General features: G+C 39.3%; 1 protein-coding gene across 1 annotated transcript in view; it reads left to right on the top strand.

Annotated features, from left to right (window-relative positions):
* ME1 (malic enzyme 1) overlaps window positions 1–19,297 on the top strand; it is a 172,323-nt gene that overhangs the window by 149,895 nt on the left and 3,131 nt on the right. The window contains exons 10-12 of the mRNA XM_084513837.1: window positions 11,827–11,932; window positions 14,526–14,668; window positions 16,931–17,104. Of these exons, the coding sequence (XP_084369963.1) occupies window positions 11,827–11,932; window positions 14,526–14,668; window positions 16,931–17,104 (423 nt within the window). The remainder of the gene's footprint in view (window positions 1–11,826; window positions 11,933–14,525; window positions 14,669–16,930; window positions 17,105–19,297) is intronic.

Genomic DNA, 19,297 nt, shown 5'->3' with positions numbered 1-19,297 from the left:
AGCATTCAAGATTCTTTTAAAAGGAGCAAAAATATTTTTGAAGGGAATATTTTCCTGGTGTTGCAAACATGTCATCCTTCTGTGAGAACTGAGATGTATTGCATCAAATAGCTTCTATGCACAGCGATATAGCTCATGTTGCAGATGTTGCGGTCTGCAGTGCTATCAACACTGCTCAGAATTTGAAGTTGCTGAGAGACTTCATCAGTCACCCTTACCTCATTCCTTCTGTGTGCCAAAATAAAGAAACATATGTATTCCATGTGCCAGAATAAAGAAACTGGTATGTTTTAAAAGGTGGTTATGTATTTAATAGTTTGGGAGCTACTTAAAAGAAATATATGAAAGGCTCGTTGGCTTTGCTTTTTCACCTTACATATTGGTTAGCTTTGTTTATGGTGATCTTTGTTCATGCTGCAGTCGTGCTGTGTTCTTTAGCTCTCTGATATTTAGGGTATTTTGTAATTCACATGACTTTGCATCAGGAGCATGCATTCTGCAGTCAATATCTGTGCTGATTTATTAAACAGCATCACAACACCTTTCACTCATCCTGATACAGGGAAAAAAGTAGGATCATAGGCACTGAGATGGGAAAATACTGTAAAGGTCATCTTGGACACCTCTTGCATAAAAGTAATCTGATCAGAAGAAAACTGGAACTTGCTAATGTGTAAGATACAGATGGTCTTCTGTTTGCTTGTTTGTTTTTTTTAATGAGTGTTTTTAATGCTTTTGGTGTTCATCTAATAGTTGTAATGTACTTTGACACCAAACACAGATGAATGTATCTTGTATCTATGTATCTTTGGCTGTTGAAACTTAGAGGTTGCCCAACAAGAACGATACGTTGCCCAATTTCCTCCTCCGTAGGGACAGGGAATGTGATTACAAAAATAATACAACTGGGCTAAAATCACCTCCTGGTGGGTGTTACAAAAATTGACAGACACGAGCAGAAATAGAAGAGCTTCACAGACCTAAAGCAGTAAACCTGGTCTCAGTAGTGTGGCTGTCCTGCTGGGGTGGTTAGAAAACCCTTCTTCCCTCTCTCTTGTTCCCTCCTGCTGCTGCTAATTTGCTAGTCAGCCGAGAAGCCTTGCTTGTTGCTCTTGGTACCCAGCACCTTGCTCCCTTCACAGTTTCCAAATTTTCAGTACTTTGGTGACGGTATACTTTCCTCACCACCTTCTAGCTTCAGTGCTCTCAAGCAGGGCCAAAACCAATCAGTTACTGACACGGTCTGTACCTTCCTTTCTTCTGCTTATTCTTTCTGGTGGGCCTTTACTTGGGTTTTGTCCAAAAAGCAGTCCACTGAATTTCATGTCCTGCCTGGAGAATATTTGTGAACTGTTTGCGATAGCCAGACATAACAGTTGTCTGAGATAGATTAGGGCTGACCACTACTTGGCTTGCTCTGGAATTTGGGACCAGATGTTGATGCAAGCAGTGGGAGCCGACAGTGCACATTTTGAGTCATTGCTGGTTGTCCTGGAAGACCTGGAAGTGTCGGCCTCCAAGTCTGGCAGAGCTGGGGGGGCTAGAGAGCGGTTGGCCACTTCCAGCTGTGGTGTACGTGATGGCAGAGCCAGCTGGAGCTAAACATTTGGGAGACTTCAGTGCCAAGCCTGAGATGGGCAGGAGAAAACTCACCTTTGGCTGAGGGCTCCGCAAGTCTCATCTTGGCTTTCCTCTGTAGCTAGATGTCCCCCCCCACAAAAAAAAAAAAAAAAAAAAAAAAAGTACACAAAAAAAAGTCCTCCCAAATAAAAAGGAAATATAACTTAAGCCTCTTGAAGCTTGTGATTTAGCTGCCAGGACATCATGCTTATAGGAAGTAAATAACTAAGCTCTTCTTGATTCCTTTTCTGGCCTGAGAGGGAATGCCTTGATTTAGGTACACGTAGGAAATTATTCTGGCTTTAGGTGCTGCAAGACTTGAGGAACTTTCCAAACACTTAGAAATGAGATAAAAGAATGAGGAACGTTTTTGAGAAAACTGAACAATGGGAAGGGTTCTATTATCAGAAACCTTTTCAGTATTGCCAAGAGGAGATGTGTCAAACCACAGAATAGCTCACCTGTTAACAGCTTCTGGGTAAACTGAACTGACTGTTATTTCTTCCTGCTATCAAAGGTTTATCAAGGAAACCTGTACAGTGAGAGTCCCTTAAGATTTGTCCTATCAGAAACTCTCTGATTCAAAGAAGTGTACTGCAAACAGGGAGATCTTTCCAGTCCTACAAATATTCTGGGCTGTTGCTTTAGCAGTATGTGAAATAACAGAGCATCCAAAGATTCGGCAATTACTTTGTCCAAATAAATTATTTTTACATTGTTTTTATTCTGTTCTGTCCTTTGATCATTAATTTTGCAATGTATGATTATAATCATTGTTTCTCCTTTGATCTGCTTTGCATAGCATTTCAACTAGTACAAACCAAAGAAAAATAACCTTGAAACTTTTGTTGGCCTGAGTATGAACAGCTTCCACCTTTTCTCCCTCCCCCAGCCCCAAAAGCTGCCACGAAGTCACTTAGTTGGCTTTTGAGGCTGATTTTTCCTTTGTGGGTTTTTAATTGTTCATGTACAGCTGTGTTTTCATTTTCCTGTGTTTTATTTTTTTTTTCTTTTCCCCTGGGAACCATCTTTCTTCATTAAACTGAGTTTGATGACCAACTTTTCTGCTATGTTGTGGTTAAAGAGTTGGTGGTGAAGGTTACATTTATTATACTGTCTATAGTTTTGTTCTATTATAGACCTTATAATGCTCATATTCAGGAGAGCACTTTTTGTTTGTTCATTTGTGTGTAAAATATGCTTTATACACCTTTTGAAGCTATCGTTCTCCAGAAGTGGATGAGGAAGGCTTGCAGATCATATTATGATCGAAATTTTGTCACTTGAACAGTAGGAATTTGCTCTTTGAAACAGACATCACTCCTCTTGAAATGCCTGTCCTACCTGTCCCATTCAGACAGAAATTTAATATTTGACTGAAAGATATTCTTAAAGTTGCTTTTGCACTCTTGTTTATTTGGAGATCATGTAGAAGTAGTTGGGATATCTTCAGTTATGACTTCTATCATAGGGACTGACTGATGAATGTATATTTACCTCTGTGAACACACTGATGGGTATTGTCTCCCACATTCCTTTTCTTTCCCACACGCTATTCCTATTTTTATTCTGTTAATCACACTATGCATAAATGTGTGATGTGTTGTGAATGCATTTGGTGTCTACTTTAAAACTGCCATAGCGCTAGGCTCAGCTATGTTAATGGCCAAATCTTCACCCACAAACATCAAAGACAGTGAATTTATTTGTGTCAAGTGGCTGAGAAGAGGCAGAAAGCAAGGGACAGTATTGAGATGTTCCTTTGGGTGAGTTAATCCAGTCAAAAAAGAAAAAGATGAGGCTAACCACTGGCTGAGGATTTTAGTTAGGTACTGCAAAACCTTCCTGCGAGATAGTTGTTGAACTGCCTGGAGGGATCATGCAAATGTAAGGCACTTTTAACATTTAAAGGGACTCAACAGAATTCCTCCCTCTGCCAGGGATGGATGACAAGCTGGTGGGAGTGTTCCCATGCTGCAAAATGTAATCTACTTCTCCTGTGAAGTTCACCTGTAATTTGCAAGAAAGCCTACATGTTTTTGTAATGACACAATCCCTAGTGCAAAAGTGAAGTTCATCATATAGGGATGATGCCACCCTTTGTTTTGAAGAGGGTGTTAACATGGAGCAATGTTGCTTTTAACAGTTTTGTACTCCATGTTTTCTACTTCAGCACATCAATACTTTTGTCTAATTGAGTGCCTTTTATTTTAAATGTCCATCAGATGTGTGATTTCACCCCCTGTAAGACTGCGGATCAGTCTGGGAGAAGCCCAAACTGAATGTCAAGCACCATTTAGCATCAGCCAAGGTTGGGTAGTTGAATGCTCCAGAACATCAAACTGTGTAACAGGAGGGCAGCAATAGCGACCAAAACTTAATTTCTGTGATTCTAATTAATTAGGTTGAAGATACCCAAGTATCTGTAGATAATCTCCTAAAATGTTTTCAGAGGAATGTAAACGCCCCTCCTTTCCCCCTTCCTTCTCCCATTTGAATATCCCTGGCAAGCCATTGCTCATACAGTACAAGATTAACATTTAGAGCTCACAGAGTCGGGTATTTTCTTCCACTCTGACTATGATTGTTACTGAATTTTTCATGTGCTCCCAGTCAATTTTAGAAGTAATCACTTAAAAAAAAATAATGGGTTTGATAACCCATTTGATAACGGGTTTAATGTTAATTTTTATATACCACTTATTGTTATATCTGTCTCTTGGGCAATTTTTTAAATTATTTCTGCCTTGCACGTTAGCAAAGATGCAGTGTCTGGGTTATCTCCAAGGCACCATCATCACTTAAAGCAGTTTCTGCCTTGTTTTACTCCTGTACTATCCCAGCAAAGTACTCTGTTTGCTTTTTCAGTTACTCTTATGTCTGGGGAATTAGTCTGTGCAATTTCACCTTGAATTTATCTTGATCTATATGAAGTATAACTGTTGCAGAAAGGAAATGCATGAATTTGTCCTTGAACACTTGTGGCAACGTTCACTCGTACTTGAACAGTAATCTATGAAAACAACTAAGTTAAGGCAAAAGGATGATTGGTGCAGTATGTTCAATTAATACCCATGTTATTTTCTCTAAATGTGAAACCACAAAAAAATGGGGTGTTAAATTTATTAGCATACAGCTATTTCTTCTTTGACACCACGTTCCTTAGATGTTCTGATGAGATGATGCCTGATCTGGGTGGTTTATGGTTTCTTACACCCACGCTCTGGTATTGCAATGAATTAATTGTTTTGCTCCATTGTGTTTCTGTTGTTCTGTGGGCTCCTTACTTGCTCTGCTTCTCAGATCTTATCTTCTTAAAATAATTGTCTTTGTAACCTTTGTCCTGCCTGTTACCCTTGTGTGCTTATTTATATGGGAAGTGTATTTTGCATGCTTGACAGGACTGAAATCTTCTAACAATGTGTTTTTTAGTCGACACCAGAATTATATTTCTTACCTAAATCTTACGTTTTACTGCCAACAATTATGGCAGTATCTGGTCAGAACGTTGTGTGTTTTTTTTCGGTTTGATGTTGTTTGTTTGATTGCTTGCCTGTTTGTGTTTTCTTTTTTTAAAAAGAATTGGTAGCAAACTGTATTAATTCTGCCTCCAAGATTTTTAGTTCCTAAATGAGCTAACACAGGAATGCCTGTCACCTGCAAGCCCTTGAGCTTCATTGGCATGTGACCAATGAGTTTTATCCATACCTTCATGGTTTTTTCTTCCATTTTGCTCACTGCTGTAACTGATATATATTCACCTTGAAGTCTGGCTATGGAGGGCATCTCATAGGTGCTGCCTACAGTCCTCCGTATAGTGTACCAGCAACCTACAGAAAGAGTTGAAGCCGTGTAGAGATTATCTCCCAACAGAGAGATATTACACCATCTTCTCCTGTGACTCTTAAATAAATCTTTTTCTCCCTTCTTCCTTGATGCTTTAATTTTTTCTTCTGCTTTAAATTCTACAATAAGGAACTCACAGGAAACATGCAAGTTAAAAACAAACCCAGAAACTTTTCCAGTTGGAAATGCTCTGCTTGCTAATAAACCACTTTGCTTTTTGGTCTTACAGTTCTCATGTTCTTTTGTGGTTCTCATGTCTTCAGTATTTGAGAACCTCAGATGAATTTATTAATTCATCTGTGTACTGATCTCTGTTCTCTTGTTTAAATAAGCTGCAGTTGACACAGTCAAATAGAGGCAAGTGTTTATATAAATAGATTTGTGCCTCCCTGGTTGAGAGACGGGACGAGTGCCAGCGCTGCCTCTAATGTGGGACAGTGCAGTCGTCAGGGTGCTCTGGCTTATTCTCAGCTGCCTCCAAGCTGATGGAAATAGCAAGTCTTGGAGAGCTTCCAGCCATGCCTCTATGCCTCTTGCCTCGCTGCTCTGCTCTTCAGCCTTGGTACGTGGGGCAACCCCTGGGAGACCAGTGCAAACAGGCCATGGCATTAGACTTCAAATTGGTAGCATTTGTGAGATTTGCCTCTTCATTTTTTTCACTACCTCGTATATATAATCTGCTGTGCAGCCTGGGCTCTTGTTTGTACAGCTGTTTTCGATGAGTTTTCTCAGGGTTTTTTGATGGGTCAGTCTTGTTTATTAGCTCACCCTCCGTTTGGTTCTATAGCTTGATATGAGTAAGTTTCTGTGGAAACTGTGATGATGTGCGCTTGCTTGAGGCCTGATCCCAGCATCTCCTCTGCGTGTTGTGCTGCTTATCAACCACGGTAACTAACAACTGAAATAAAAACAACAAACAAACAAACACCAAAAAAAATCTAAAAACTTCTATCAGCTCAAATCAAAAATACAAGCAGTTTTTCATAAAGCTCTTAACTACCAAGTTCTCTTACCTCATGTTGCTCATGGATTCAAAATCCTGGTGTCCAAGTCTTGCTATTAATAACAACAATACTAATATATAATAGCAATGGCCCTCTCTTACCCATAAGGGAGTAGAGATGTTTTAGGATTGCCAAGATCTTTCGTATGTAATGTCACAGAGAATCAGAGAATGCTGCTATTGTTTCTTTATCTCTGTACTTCATCTGCTGACTTAACACAGTCCACATTGTAACTCATTTGCTAATAAAGAATTTAGCTCATATTACTTTCCATCTGAGATACCACAGCTAGTATAGCAGCCTATCTGTTTTCAGGTTGCTTTGTTCTCTTTTGTTCAAACCCAAAGTATCCCGTAGGTTTCTTGGTACAAAATGATACTGTGATAGAGGCAATATTTTTCCCAAAAAAAGTCATTTCTGATATTTTCATTGAGTCTTTGCACTTAGGTTTTATTAATATTTTTGAGCATGTTTAACTCTTCACCTTTGGCAGTCTAGTGAAGGTGTATTGCGTTGTTTCTCTGAGCAGGCTGTGTACACATTAAAGAAGCTCTGGTTGTCTTCCTAGTGTTTCAGTATTTAGTTTGAGGCTTTTTATTCAAGCCAATTTCTTGTGATGCACCTAGCAAATTACCTCTTCTATAAAAGTTAAGGAAATAATATGGGAATATATAGCATTGAGAGATTTATGTAATGAAATGTTGGCTTTATTTTCTTCTTTTTCTGTGTATTTATTTTTCATTTCAATTCTTGGGATGCAGAATACATTTAGGAAGCTGAAGCAAGAAGGATATACAACCTGATGCAGGAAAGGTTCTTGTTATACATCATAGAAAACATATTAATACCATTTAAGATTACTGCTGTCTGAAGTAGATGAGTCTTCATACCTCTCTTTGAACAACAGTGCTCCTGGAAATGCTCCTGGAAAAATTCCTCTACTGCGTGGCAAGCATGGAGTCCCACAGTAAAACAGTGCAAATGTATTGAGGCTTGGCGTACTGAAAGGGATGCAACTTTAGATTTTTATTTTTATTTATATTTTGTGGTGGTCCTTTGGGGACCCAGGAGTTGGACTCGATGATCCTTGTTGGGTTCCTTCCAACTTGGATATTCTGTGATTTAGATCACTGATTTTCTGTGCCCTTTCCATTAAGTGAATGATTTTTAATAATGCCAAATGGGTAAGGTAGTGGACTCGGAAGACAAACAGAAACATGACCAAAGATGTTTTCACATAGAAGTCTCACAGCACCATACAGAAGCCCAGAGCTCATTGAAATTCTTTCTTAGTGTTAGAGTATTTTGAATTCTACCTTCCCCTGTTGGAAGAAGAAGGGAAGTACCAGTGAGCTGCGTGCCGTGTTAATGTGCTAGGATTATGGAGACACATGCAGACCAGAGCAGTTTCTGATTTATGCTGTCGTGCAATGATCCTCTCCAGCTCATTTCCCAGCAGCAGATAGCCAGAGTTCAAAAGCTGGCTAAGCCAGAGCTGGAAAGGGAAATGTCAGAAGACGGGCTTGGGGTTTCTGAGAGGATTTTGAGCCAGTGCTGCTCCATGCTGACAGGTCCATCCGCAGGGCTTCTCTCCTGAGTCAGGAGCAGAGAGTGCAGAAAGTGGCAGGAAGCCAGAATCGAGATTTTTGCCTATTGGCTCCATCCTTTCCTCTCTGCTGTCTGACAAAAGCTCGGTGAATTCCCTTTTTGTCCATAGGTGTTGAGGGGAGACATGCCTGGAGACCTCTAATAAATGGACTGGCAGCCTCCTCGTTTGAGGCCAAACATGCAGAACCAAATTGCTTCTTCCTTCTTACAAGCCACAGATTGCCCTGTTGGCAGCGCACTGAAGGATGCTCGCAGTGCTCTTGCCACACCTAGTATTTTTGCTGAACTTCTCATTCCCCAAATTGGCAAATTCATATCTAAAACGCTGTCCCCTGAATTAGCAGAGTTTTGTAACCAAATCCCGTAGTTTTTAGGGAAGCATTATGTAGCTTCCCTTAGGATCACTGAATTTACAAATAAAATACAGTTCTTAGAAGCTATTCATATATACGTGTGTGTGTATATATATGTGTGTGTAACCCTAACCCTAGAATTTCTTTTACAGGCATTTTCCAAGCAAAAATCTCTATGTACATAGCTGTTGTTATTTTTGCTAAGCCACAGAATTTAGTATTTCATTCTTAGTTAATAGGCTAGAAAAATATTTACTTGGAGACATGATTCATTCTGAGTAATGGGATCAAGCTAATTGAGACCAAAGCCAAATAAAGAAGTTTATTTTTTTTTTTTAATTTTTATTTTTTTTTTTTTAATTAGAATGGTAGAAATTAAAGGTGTGAAATTAAGATAGGGCAGAAGGGAATCTGAGTGTAAGCTGCCCCACCTCGCTAGCAATAGACTTGGTAGCCAATGGCCCATGAAGGGTTGCAGTGGACCACATTCTGCTTACTTTTTAAGTACTCCTTGCAGCTAATTTAATGAGAGACAATCGTCATGGTCACTAGGAAATGGGGCTTTGAGTCCTTGGTGTTATCCGTGAGTGTGTGAACTGCTCTTCCACCATCTTAATTTTAAAATGTTGAAGTATCTCCTTCAAAAGCCAACCAAATGTAAGACAGTACAAAGAGGTAACTGTTTCATGCAGGGTTACGGTTATTTTCATTTTTGTTTTAGTGAAAATTGAAAATAAAAGAATGCCAACATGCTTCTTCACAAAGATGTCCCAAAAATCTGCCTGTTGCCTTGTCCAGAGCTGAAGATCCTGGAGACCCTGAGCACCTGAGACAGGCTGAGGAGCGAGCTGGCCCCATGTTGCAGCTCCTAGAGGGGATTTCTTTTTTTCTTGGGCAGCCTGTTGGAGGCTGGATTCTAACACCAAATTGAAAATTGACCTCCCCAGTATCTTCCTGATAAGCAATTAAGAAGCCAGTTGAAAAAGTAACAGAAGATGGGACAGTTTGCCAAGGCACCTATTCCCAGATGGTCAGGGTAAGCCTTCCTCAAAGTCAGACTCCGTGGAGCACTTCAAATTCCAAAAACCAGCCCATTTTAATGGAAAAAAATATATAGCTTTTATTATAGCATTCTAAGTTATTTCTAGCAACAAGGTTTTGGCCTGGATTTTACAAATTCATTTGTTCTTTGGTGGCTAAAAAGAAAACTTCATGTTTTTTTTTCCCCTAAAGATATTAAGGGGAATTCCTGTTTTAAAGCGAGGCATCTAAAATGTGTGTGCATAGACTGTGGTGACATCTGCTGGAGTAGTGGGAAATGGCAGACTTCAAAATTTGTATTGACAGAGCGATTCAAGCAATGCGGTGCCAAAAATTGTTAATGTTGTGGCATTCTCTTGAGCCTGAGCAGTTTACATTTACCCACAAAGGAAACCAGGTGCCTGTATAGCAGGATTTCTGTGGTAATATTTCCAAGAGGACACTTAAGACCTGTATAAATACATGCAGACATAACCCTCTTAATTTGAAAACTATGTATTTTGGTCATGAAAAAAAAAGAAAAAAATCTGTAGAGGAGGATAAATCTCTGGAAATTCCTTGTAATCAGGGCTGAGTCAAGAAAAGCTGGTATCCTGTGAGGCAGAACAGCTCAGCTGGTCCTGACCACATAACAGACGTACCCAGCTTCCTGTGGTACCCTCTGGAAACTTTTCTTGCAGTTGAAAATGAAAAATTGCCTCCCATTCGGTATACCAGCTGGTGTGGTTTCTGCCTGAGGAGCAGCAGAGGAGCTTCAGTGATGCGATTTGCACGGTGACACATTGCAGGATCTTTTTCTGAAGTGCAATAACAGGTCATTTGTTCTCATTAAAATTAAGCAAAAAATGCTATTAAAAGAAGTAAATCCTGGCTTGAATCCAACAGTATGCAGGGTCCTAAGCTGAGTCAAAGTTGCCAGATTGACAGGCTTCAGAGGAATCATGGAAATAATTCTGTTCCAGTACTTCAGCGTAGTTTTAGTGAACTTGCTGGGATTAGGGAAATTTTTGTCTTGTCAGTTGGTTACGATGGAGCTGGAGATGCAAGGGATATGTATGTTGTGGATGTGGATGAGTTGTTCTTATCCCGTTGTACTGAGTCTGGTAAAACCACCACACCCATCCCCGGAGGTGTTCAAGGCCAGGCTGGATGGGGCTTTGAGCAACCTGGGTCTGCTGGTAGGTGCCCCTGCCCATGACAGGGGAGTTGAAATTGGATGGGCTTTAAGGGCCCTTCCAACCCAAACCTTTCCATGATTCTATGTTTCTGTGTATCTGTTCTTAGCTACTTGGTTAAAATTATGTTTAACATCCTATCTTCCTCATGTACTTCCCTATGTATCTACATCCTCTACTACTTGCTGAAATTGTGAGATGTTTGAGGGTCTGGCACTGCCTTTTAGATTTATGTTTGAAAAGTGCCCTCGCAGTGATGTTTTCTGAGGCATAAGAACAAAATGAGTGGTGGAAGCATGCACATTGTAAACTGTTCTGCTGATATTTTTAAGTGTGTGTGTATAGACATAGGTCCACATGTTTAGAAAATGTAATTTTCATAAGATCTGGCCCCTTCTTGCCCCCCACTCCATGTTACCTTGAGCTTGAAGCCTGTTTGCAGCCCAGTCAATGTCAGTGCTGTTCTGTAGCCCTTTTTCCTGCATCTATCATACTCCATTTGGAAACCCTGGTGGGCATCAGTGGAAATTGCCAGTATAGGTCAAGTTAAAAGTTGTTTCACAGCTAAGTCAATTTTGTTAATACAACAACAGTGTGCCAGACAGCTGATTATAATTATGGCTAGAATGAATGAATGATTGAAATATAAAAAATGCGGAGCAAAATATGGTCTCCCTGATGCTTCCCCACCCCATATAGTCTGTATCCTTTTAGGGTAGAGCAAACCTGAAAAAGCTCAGAAACTAAGGTAGGATAAGTTATGAATCTCTCTGTTTCAGCACTTCTGTGCTGTTTGTTATATAAATATATTTGTGCTTCATCATTAATAACGTTAAGAGTTTGACCAAATGTTAACAGTTGTGAAAACTTTAAGAATTCTTCAAAGAAGAAACTTGTGATGATTTTGTTTAATTGTTAATACAGTTGGGTTCTAGAGCTTTTATGAATATAAAATAAAATTAATTTAACTTACCTACTTCTCAGATAAATAGATTTGTCCTAAGCATGTTAGCTGTATACACAGTAACTTTTTCTAATATGTTTTTTTTTTTAGGTAGACACCAAAGCAGGAATGAAAATAGGACATGTTAAACCAGATACTTTAGAAGCTGATTATCCCAGGATATCAGGTTCCAGTAAGCTTATAATAAATGTCTTTTTCCTTCTTCTCTCACTCAGGGGCGTGCCTCATTGACAGCTGAGAAAACTCGATTTGCACATGAACATGCTGAAATGAAAAATCTAGAAGATATTGTTAAAGATATAAAACCGTCTGTGTTAATAGGTAATTTCTTTTACTTTAAAGCAATGACCTTATTCTTCCTTTGAAAAAAAAAACGGGGACGTGATTTCGTCTGAAGACAAGATCAAGTTCCTCTGAACAGAGTTTACCTTTGTGTTATTTTAGAAAATACTGCGTGCATAATGGACTTCTATTAAGCACTTACACAAATAGTAGCTATCCAAGCATGTAACACTGTTTTCACTCCAAACCATCCATTTTACAGGGGGGTAATCCAAGTTGTTTTAAACATCTAATACAGAACCTTATCACCTTCCTAAATTACTTGTGATCTGATGTGGACAGTGTAATACAAATGACCTCAAACTTAGACTGAGAAAACAGAGCTAAGCACATGCAAATAGTTATGAGCCAGTTGCATCTGAATCTTCTTTTTCTTCATATTGGGGTCCCTTACCATCAGTTCTTTGTAAAAACGAAAACACAGATTTTACAAAGACTTTTATTTTGCAGGATTTTGATCTCAGTAAAGGATTGTTCATCTCGTTGCATTTTGTTTATTATATCTCAGTGACAGTTTCAGGAATAAACAGCAAATACACTTGAATCATTTCTTTATAAAACTTGAAAATTTATCTATCTGCCTAGTAAAATCATTCATGAGATGCTAGAAAATCTGAAATGCCATAGTGAAAATTATGCTACATGTTAAGAGCTACTTTTTTGAGTATGCCTTGACCGTATGGCCCTTGCTTAGTAAAATCAGCTTTTGACAATGGTGATAAATGAAACTTGGCTTAATGTTTTCTCTGCCGCATAAATATAAAAGAAAGATGCTGCATAAATATGTAAGACTACAAGATGGAGACTAAGTAGTCTAGAGAATTTATTTAGGAGCATACAAGTCTGAAGAAACTAGTGGAACTGAAGAACTGAATTTAAAATCAGTGATAGTTATATAGATAAACTTTTATCCACTTAGGTGTACATACTGAAGGAATATTTGCTGTAATGAAACAAGGATGTTTACTGTATGTAATATTTTCATATTTATACCTATGTAGCACTTTCCCTCGTGGCTGTATAAGGAAGGATCTTCCAACAGAAACAGCAATGAAAATTAATTCTTTCTTTTTTTCTTTCTTTTTTTTTTTTTTTTTTTCAGTTTGGGTGACTAGTTATTCAGTATCTTCCCTAGGCAGCAGGAGTCATGGGGAAATATGTTGATACTCCTTTTCTCAATATTTGACTTAACTCTGTCTCAGTAAATCCACCTATATTTCATTGCCTGCAATTGCTTGGGGAAAAGCCTTACCCTAGCTGGATCAAACACAAAGAAATTACTATTTTAATAACAAGGACAGAAAAATATAATTTTTTCTGGGCATTTTGTTTTAACTTGAATGTTGTCATTCTTACAAATAGCTGTCCAGAAGCAGTTCTGGAAGACATTAAACATTTGGCAACTGCAGACTTAACCAGAAACAAAGGTGTATAACAGGTCCTTGTATAAGTGAGTCAAAATCATGACTGTTCGTTAAACATACAGTGGCCCAGCTGATCTAGCAGAGCTTTTGCTTCTATGCATCCTTGTCTATTCATAGCAAAAAGAAAAAAGAAGTATGGAACAGAAATGTTTGAGCAAGAAATGATTAAACTTTGGGAGAAGTCATAGATTTGCACCAATTGCAAAGTTGCCTTTTTTTTTTTTTTAATTTCATTTTTTATTTTTAGCCAGGGAATAAGAACAAAGGAGATTTATTTGGATTCAAACCAAATGGGCCTTAGGCATCACTGTGCCCAAGTTAATACCTAAACCAATCCTCGGATTCCCAACTGATGTAGATGAGACAGAAATACAAGGTTACTTGGCATCTCAGAAACACAACACTCCCCCAGCTTTTGGCTGGTGAAACATCCGAGGTTCCAAATGCGATGCACTGGCTGCACTTCTGCCCTGTAGCAGAATCTGACTTAAATGATGTGCTTTCATACCAAAAGACTGTCATTTAGTCCCTGTAAAAAACATTTATAAGTGCAGACAGTATTGGAGAATAGAAAAAGCATTATTTTTAATCTCTTGTGAGATGGAAAGGGCTGCATTTTAAAAGATCGTTGCTATCAGGGAAGCCTTAGACTTGGAACTGGAGTGATTCATCAGTTGAGGCCGGAGATGACAGCATGACCAGCTTGTAGGAAGACTTTTATTTTGTTCTCTTCTTGTCATCAAAAAAAGTTGCAAACCAACACACTGCACTTGAGAGAAACCATTCAGTCTATTGCGTGAGACTAGGAGACAGATGCACCGATCTGCTCAGTTTGGGACTTATCTGCAATTAGGTGATACATTTCTATCATACGTAAAGGGCCTGACAAAAGCGAAGTGAGAAATTTGCCCAACAGTACAGGGGTGGATAGGTCCTGTCATATGTTTGGGATAACACTTAAAGTTCACTGTTGCAAAGTACTTTATAGAAAACTTTTTTTCTAACCATAAATGTTAAGAAAGAGGTTGAACTGCATTTTAAACAGGGAGGTGTGCAGTAAAAGAAACTGTTCTTCGGAGTGTGACGTGCATAACTTACCTTGAACTAATTACCTTTGTCTGCTTGTTGTGTGTGTTTTTCTTGTTTAGGAGTTGCTGCAATTGGTGGTGCTTTTACTAAAGAGATTCTTCAGGATATGGCTGCTTTCAACAAACGTCCTATTATTTTTGCTCTCAGCAATCCTACCAGCAAAGCAGAGTGCACTGCTGAGCAGTGCTACAAATACACAGAGGTAACCAAAGATGAATATGTCTGGTACATGTAATAAAAATTAAATCTTAAATTTTAAATGAGAGAAAGATAAAGGGTAAAATAACAAATATTAATAGTGTCTCTGTAGATAAAAAAAAATAGTTAAGTAGCATTTTTTTCAAATCTTTCTGAGACAGTTTCACTTAAAAAAATAAGAATAGGTTTTATCGGTGTAAAGCAAGACTCATTGTATTTATTATAACTGAAGTACCAGTAACTGTCCATCATTAAAGCCTTATGCCTGTTTTTGAACTGTACCATTTAATTAACACATACACAGCAGCATGCTTTTCATTTGAGATTTTATAAATACTCTTTAGGGTAAGAAAATACGTCAGTAAAGGAAATGGAATCTTTAAAACAAATATTAAGAATTGGGGTAATGATTGACTTCTTACAAGGATTTTTTATTACGGAGGCACAGGTGAAAGAGAACTGTGTTTGCTTATTTATTATTGTCGTACCTAAGTGCTAGGAAACGCATTATCCTGTAGTTCAGTCTAGAATTTGCCATGTATGATTAGTTGACTATATATATGTTTTATAATGGCTTATGTTAGGATTTCTTGTCCAATATAGGGCAGTTTGAATGACAGTTTCAGTGTTTAAAAGACAAATTTAGCATGCCCATTCCCCACTGAAAAGAACACAATTACAGTGCAGTGGGCTGCATGAAGGGTTGGCTATAACGGGTAACAACATCTGGTAGGCAGAGCAAAGGATACACTGGACCATTTGATCTGTCACCAAAGCATATAATAAGCAGGTCAGGAAAATACTGCAGGACTCCAAACTAAACAGAATATTCTTCTGAAGAGCTGAATAGCAACGGTGATGTATTTTAAAATGCACGTTTTCAGTTCTCTAAAATAGGCGTAGATATTTCTGATACAAAGGGCCTCCGGTATTTAACAGTGACATTTATCACTTCAGCAGTGCTAGCATAAATAAAGGCTGGCTTTTCTTCCCCACCTAAATTTACTGCTTAAATTCTAGGGTCCTCCCTAGGTCCTTTGGGCTGGCAGTGCAGAGCCGCTGGGCTGTTATTTCTTCCCTTGATGCTCTGAAGCTGCTGTGCCTGCTTTCAAAATGACTCCTCTCTCCCTGTGTATCAGAAAAGACCTGGGAGAGTCTCTGAATGCGGTGCTGCAGATGAGCCACTTGTGTGGTTCCTCTCCTGTCACCCCTGAACGGCACCAGGTTGTGCTGGCCCCGGCTCAGGTCAGGGTCTTTCTCAACCCAGGTGCAAAGTGAGACTGGAGGCTCACTGACAGCCCATCTCTCAGTGCTCTGATAGCATCACAGCTCTGACTGAGCGATACCTGGCCTAATGCTCCGGTGAACTAGTTAGAGCAATTAGCAACCTGAGCCTTGTCCTCATTCCCGGGCCACCCCATACTCCTCTGTTCCTGCCTGGCGCCTGTGCAGAGCTGGCCCCGTGCAGCTCCCTCCTGCTCAGCGAGGAGAGGAAAGGAGCCTGGGAGCACACCACGTTCGTGTTCAGAGGTCCCATGTCAGCTGCAGGTTATGGTATAATATGTATCCATAGAGCTAAGCCCTCTAAATCCCCCAGACAAGCAGGCTTTTCCCTACTGCCCACTGGGCCAGCCTGCGCCTGGTGCTTGGGACCTATCAGGGACAGCAGCACTGCCTGGAACACTTGGCAGTACTCAAAAACCTGCTAGGAAACATGCACAGGTTATCATTATTGGGTGATCACACACCAACTCCTGAGCTGGTGCCCAAGCGCCATCCAGAGGTGCAGCACTTAGCAGCATTGGTGTTATTTTTGTGTAAGATTTGCTGTTGTTTTGGGAAAAAAAATCCAGTAGCATCAGCCAGCATTACCATGACAATATCATTCCGTTCCGTTTTACAGCTCTAGGTGTGTACTTTCTTTCAATGTACACTTCCTTTAGTGTGGACACACACAAGGAATAATTGGTGCTGGCCTTCACTTCTTCATTCTCTAAATTGTACATATAAGCTGTCTTACCTGAATAAGGCAACATGTGCTCTGTGACATCAGGTAGCCACAGAGCATCACCAGTAATCACTAGGATCAGCATCCTGATGCTCTTGAACCATACTCAATCACATAGCTCTAACACTCTCTTAGAAGAGAGATTAAGTAGACGTAAGCCAGCCTCCATAGTGGCAGATATTTAAAAGGATTAGCAAAATATTTTAACAACATACTCTGAAATAACATTATTTCTTTGTCTTTCTTGTTACAACACAGGGACGTGGTATTTTTGCCAGTGGAAGTCCTTTTGATCCTGTCACTCTTCCAAACGGAAAAACTCTGTATCCTGGACAGGGTAACAATTCCTATGTGTTCCCTGGAGTTGCCCTTGGTGTTATTGCATGCGGACTGAAACATATTGGTGAGGATGTGTTCCTCACAACTGCTGAGGTACTGTATTAAAAATCATTTACATTTCTTCATTTAGTAACTTGGTAATAATGATCAAAGAAACAGAAATACCTAAACATTCTCTTTAAAATTGGAAAAAGAGTGGGTTTTTTGTTTGTTTGTTTGTTTTTGGGTAAGATCTTTATTTGCAAGGTATATTGTTTCTTTTTAGAGTCTATAAATGTTCCAAAGGTCACCTGATAGAAACTTCACCTTCTGTTGGAAAGGAAGTGAGAGCAGGACTTCAGTGTACAGTTTGCATACACGCGCACATGAGTTTAATTTTAGACTGAAAGGACTCTACTCTGATGTTTGTAGCTTTGGGGTGACTTTTGTCAACTTTGCTTACAGAAGTTATTTTAATTCTTTAAGCTTCTTGCTGGTTTTGAGCAGAGCTGTTGGCATAATTTTCTGTGGAGCTCCTTTACCAACAGCTGGTGAAAGTGCTCCATTGCCTTCTGGTTCTTTGCACCTCAGTTTGACGAAATGATGATGTTATTCTTCCGATTTTCTTTCATATCCTTTTCTGCATTGGTTATTCTCTTTCCTCAGGCATTTTTAATTATCTTTTCTTTTTTTTTTTTTCTTTTTTTTTTTTTTGTGATTTCGTCCTCCTATTGGTCTGTCTTCCTTTATCTCCACTCAGTGGACAAGAGATAAACAGTAAGCAAGCACATTTGGTTCCAGTGATTGTTCAAAATCTGACATCTACTTTCTTACAGTATTGATAAATTCACAATTGTATCTTCAGCACATATGGGAGAAGAATCTAGCATTTTTCGTTTAGAATCCCTTCATCAAACAAAATAAATTGCCTGCAGAATTTGAAATCAAATTCTCTTACACTTTTTCTTTTTTCCCAAAAAAAATCCCCCAAAGCTATAAGTCAATCTTTCTGTAGCTGCTTCACACTTAAGGTTACAGCTTTCTATGCTTCGCTGTGTCCATCACCTTTGCTGGTCATCCAGACTGAACCTTTACCTCTTCTTACTCTGACCTTTTCCTTGTCCCTGACTTCCTGCACTGTCCTGATGTTCCTGTCTCCCTCACTGCCTGTTCTGCTCTTGGATGGCATCAGAGAACGGAGAATACATCAGTAGTGTAGGTACTATACAGAGGAAGCCTATAAGAATGCAATTAGATTAGATAAGAGGTTATTATGGAACAATCAAAAAAAGAGAGAGAAAAGGTTACACCACATTGCAAAAGTGGGAATGTCTGATGCAACTCTTCAAAGTCTCTATGGGATATTGCATTCCAGGATTCCTATTCCTTGTGTTCCCCTTCATGGATTTAATGGAAGAAAGTGGTCCTTTACTGAGCTTTCTTAAAAGGCGGGCACTTGCACGCTGCCATAGCTGGATTGCTGAAGTTTTTTGAAAAAACTATGGCATACTATGGCATCCTTTAAAAGTTTGCCAGCAGCTTGCCCTCTATGAGAAAGACATTCACAATTTCCATCTTTAAAATTAGCAAAAGGTCCAGACTGTCTCCACTGGCTTTAACCATCCTAGGAGGGCAGTGATCCATTTTGTAAGTCTTGGGATAATTATATCCTCCCTGTAAGTCCTCCCCTGTAATTTCAGTTGGATATGGTGATCTTCGTTTGCTGGTCTAAGCTGCTGTGTTAAACAGCTGTCTTACTTCATTTTAGAAGTTGCTTCATTTAGGTTTGGGTGAAATGGCCTCTATATATAGAAAGCTGATGGACGAAAGGTGACATGACACATCTGTAGGTCAAACTGCAGTTAGGCAGTCTGTGAAGTCACCTAAAATCCATTGTGAAACGTAACTGTCAGAGAAGTAGAATGGTATCAGAAATTTTGAGGACAATTTTAAATTCTCTCTTGAAATGAGTGGCGTCCTCTGGGAAAATCCCTAGTAAAGCTTGACACGTAAAAAATTTTTTTCTTGCATAGAAAATCTCTGTTGGCACCAAGTTCAGTGGGTGGCTATTTGCAATATGCCTGGAATTAAGGCTGTTCACATCTGTTCTCCCTCATTGTGAGAGGCAGTATGTGACTGGGGCTTGGGTGAGCTCGAGGCAGTTACTGACCTGACAGATTTCAAAGGTTTCTTGCAGAAGAGGTAGCAGAGGCATTAAGGCCAGGAGAGCTGCTTAGAGGCCCTTACCTGAAATTATCATACAAAGCAAAGGCTTTTTTTTTTTTTCCTGGACTTTTTCAGGGAAAA

The sequence above is a fragment of the Aythya ferina genome (genome assembly GCF_964211825.1).
Source record: "Aythya ferina genome assembly, chromosome: 3".
Lineage (NCBI taxonomy): Eukaryota > Metazoa > Chordata > Aves > Anseriformes > Anatidae > Aythya > Aythya ferina.
This window is presented reverse-complemented; position numbering and strand designations above follow the sequence as displayed.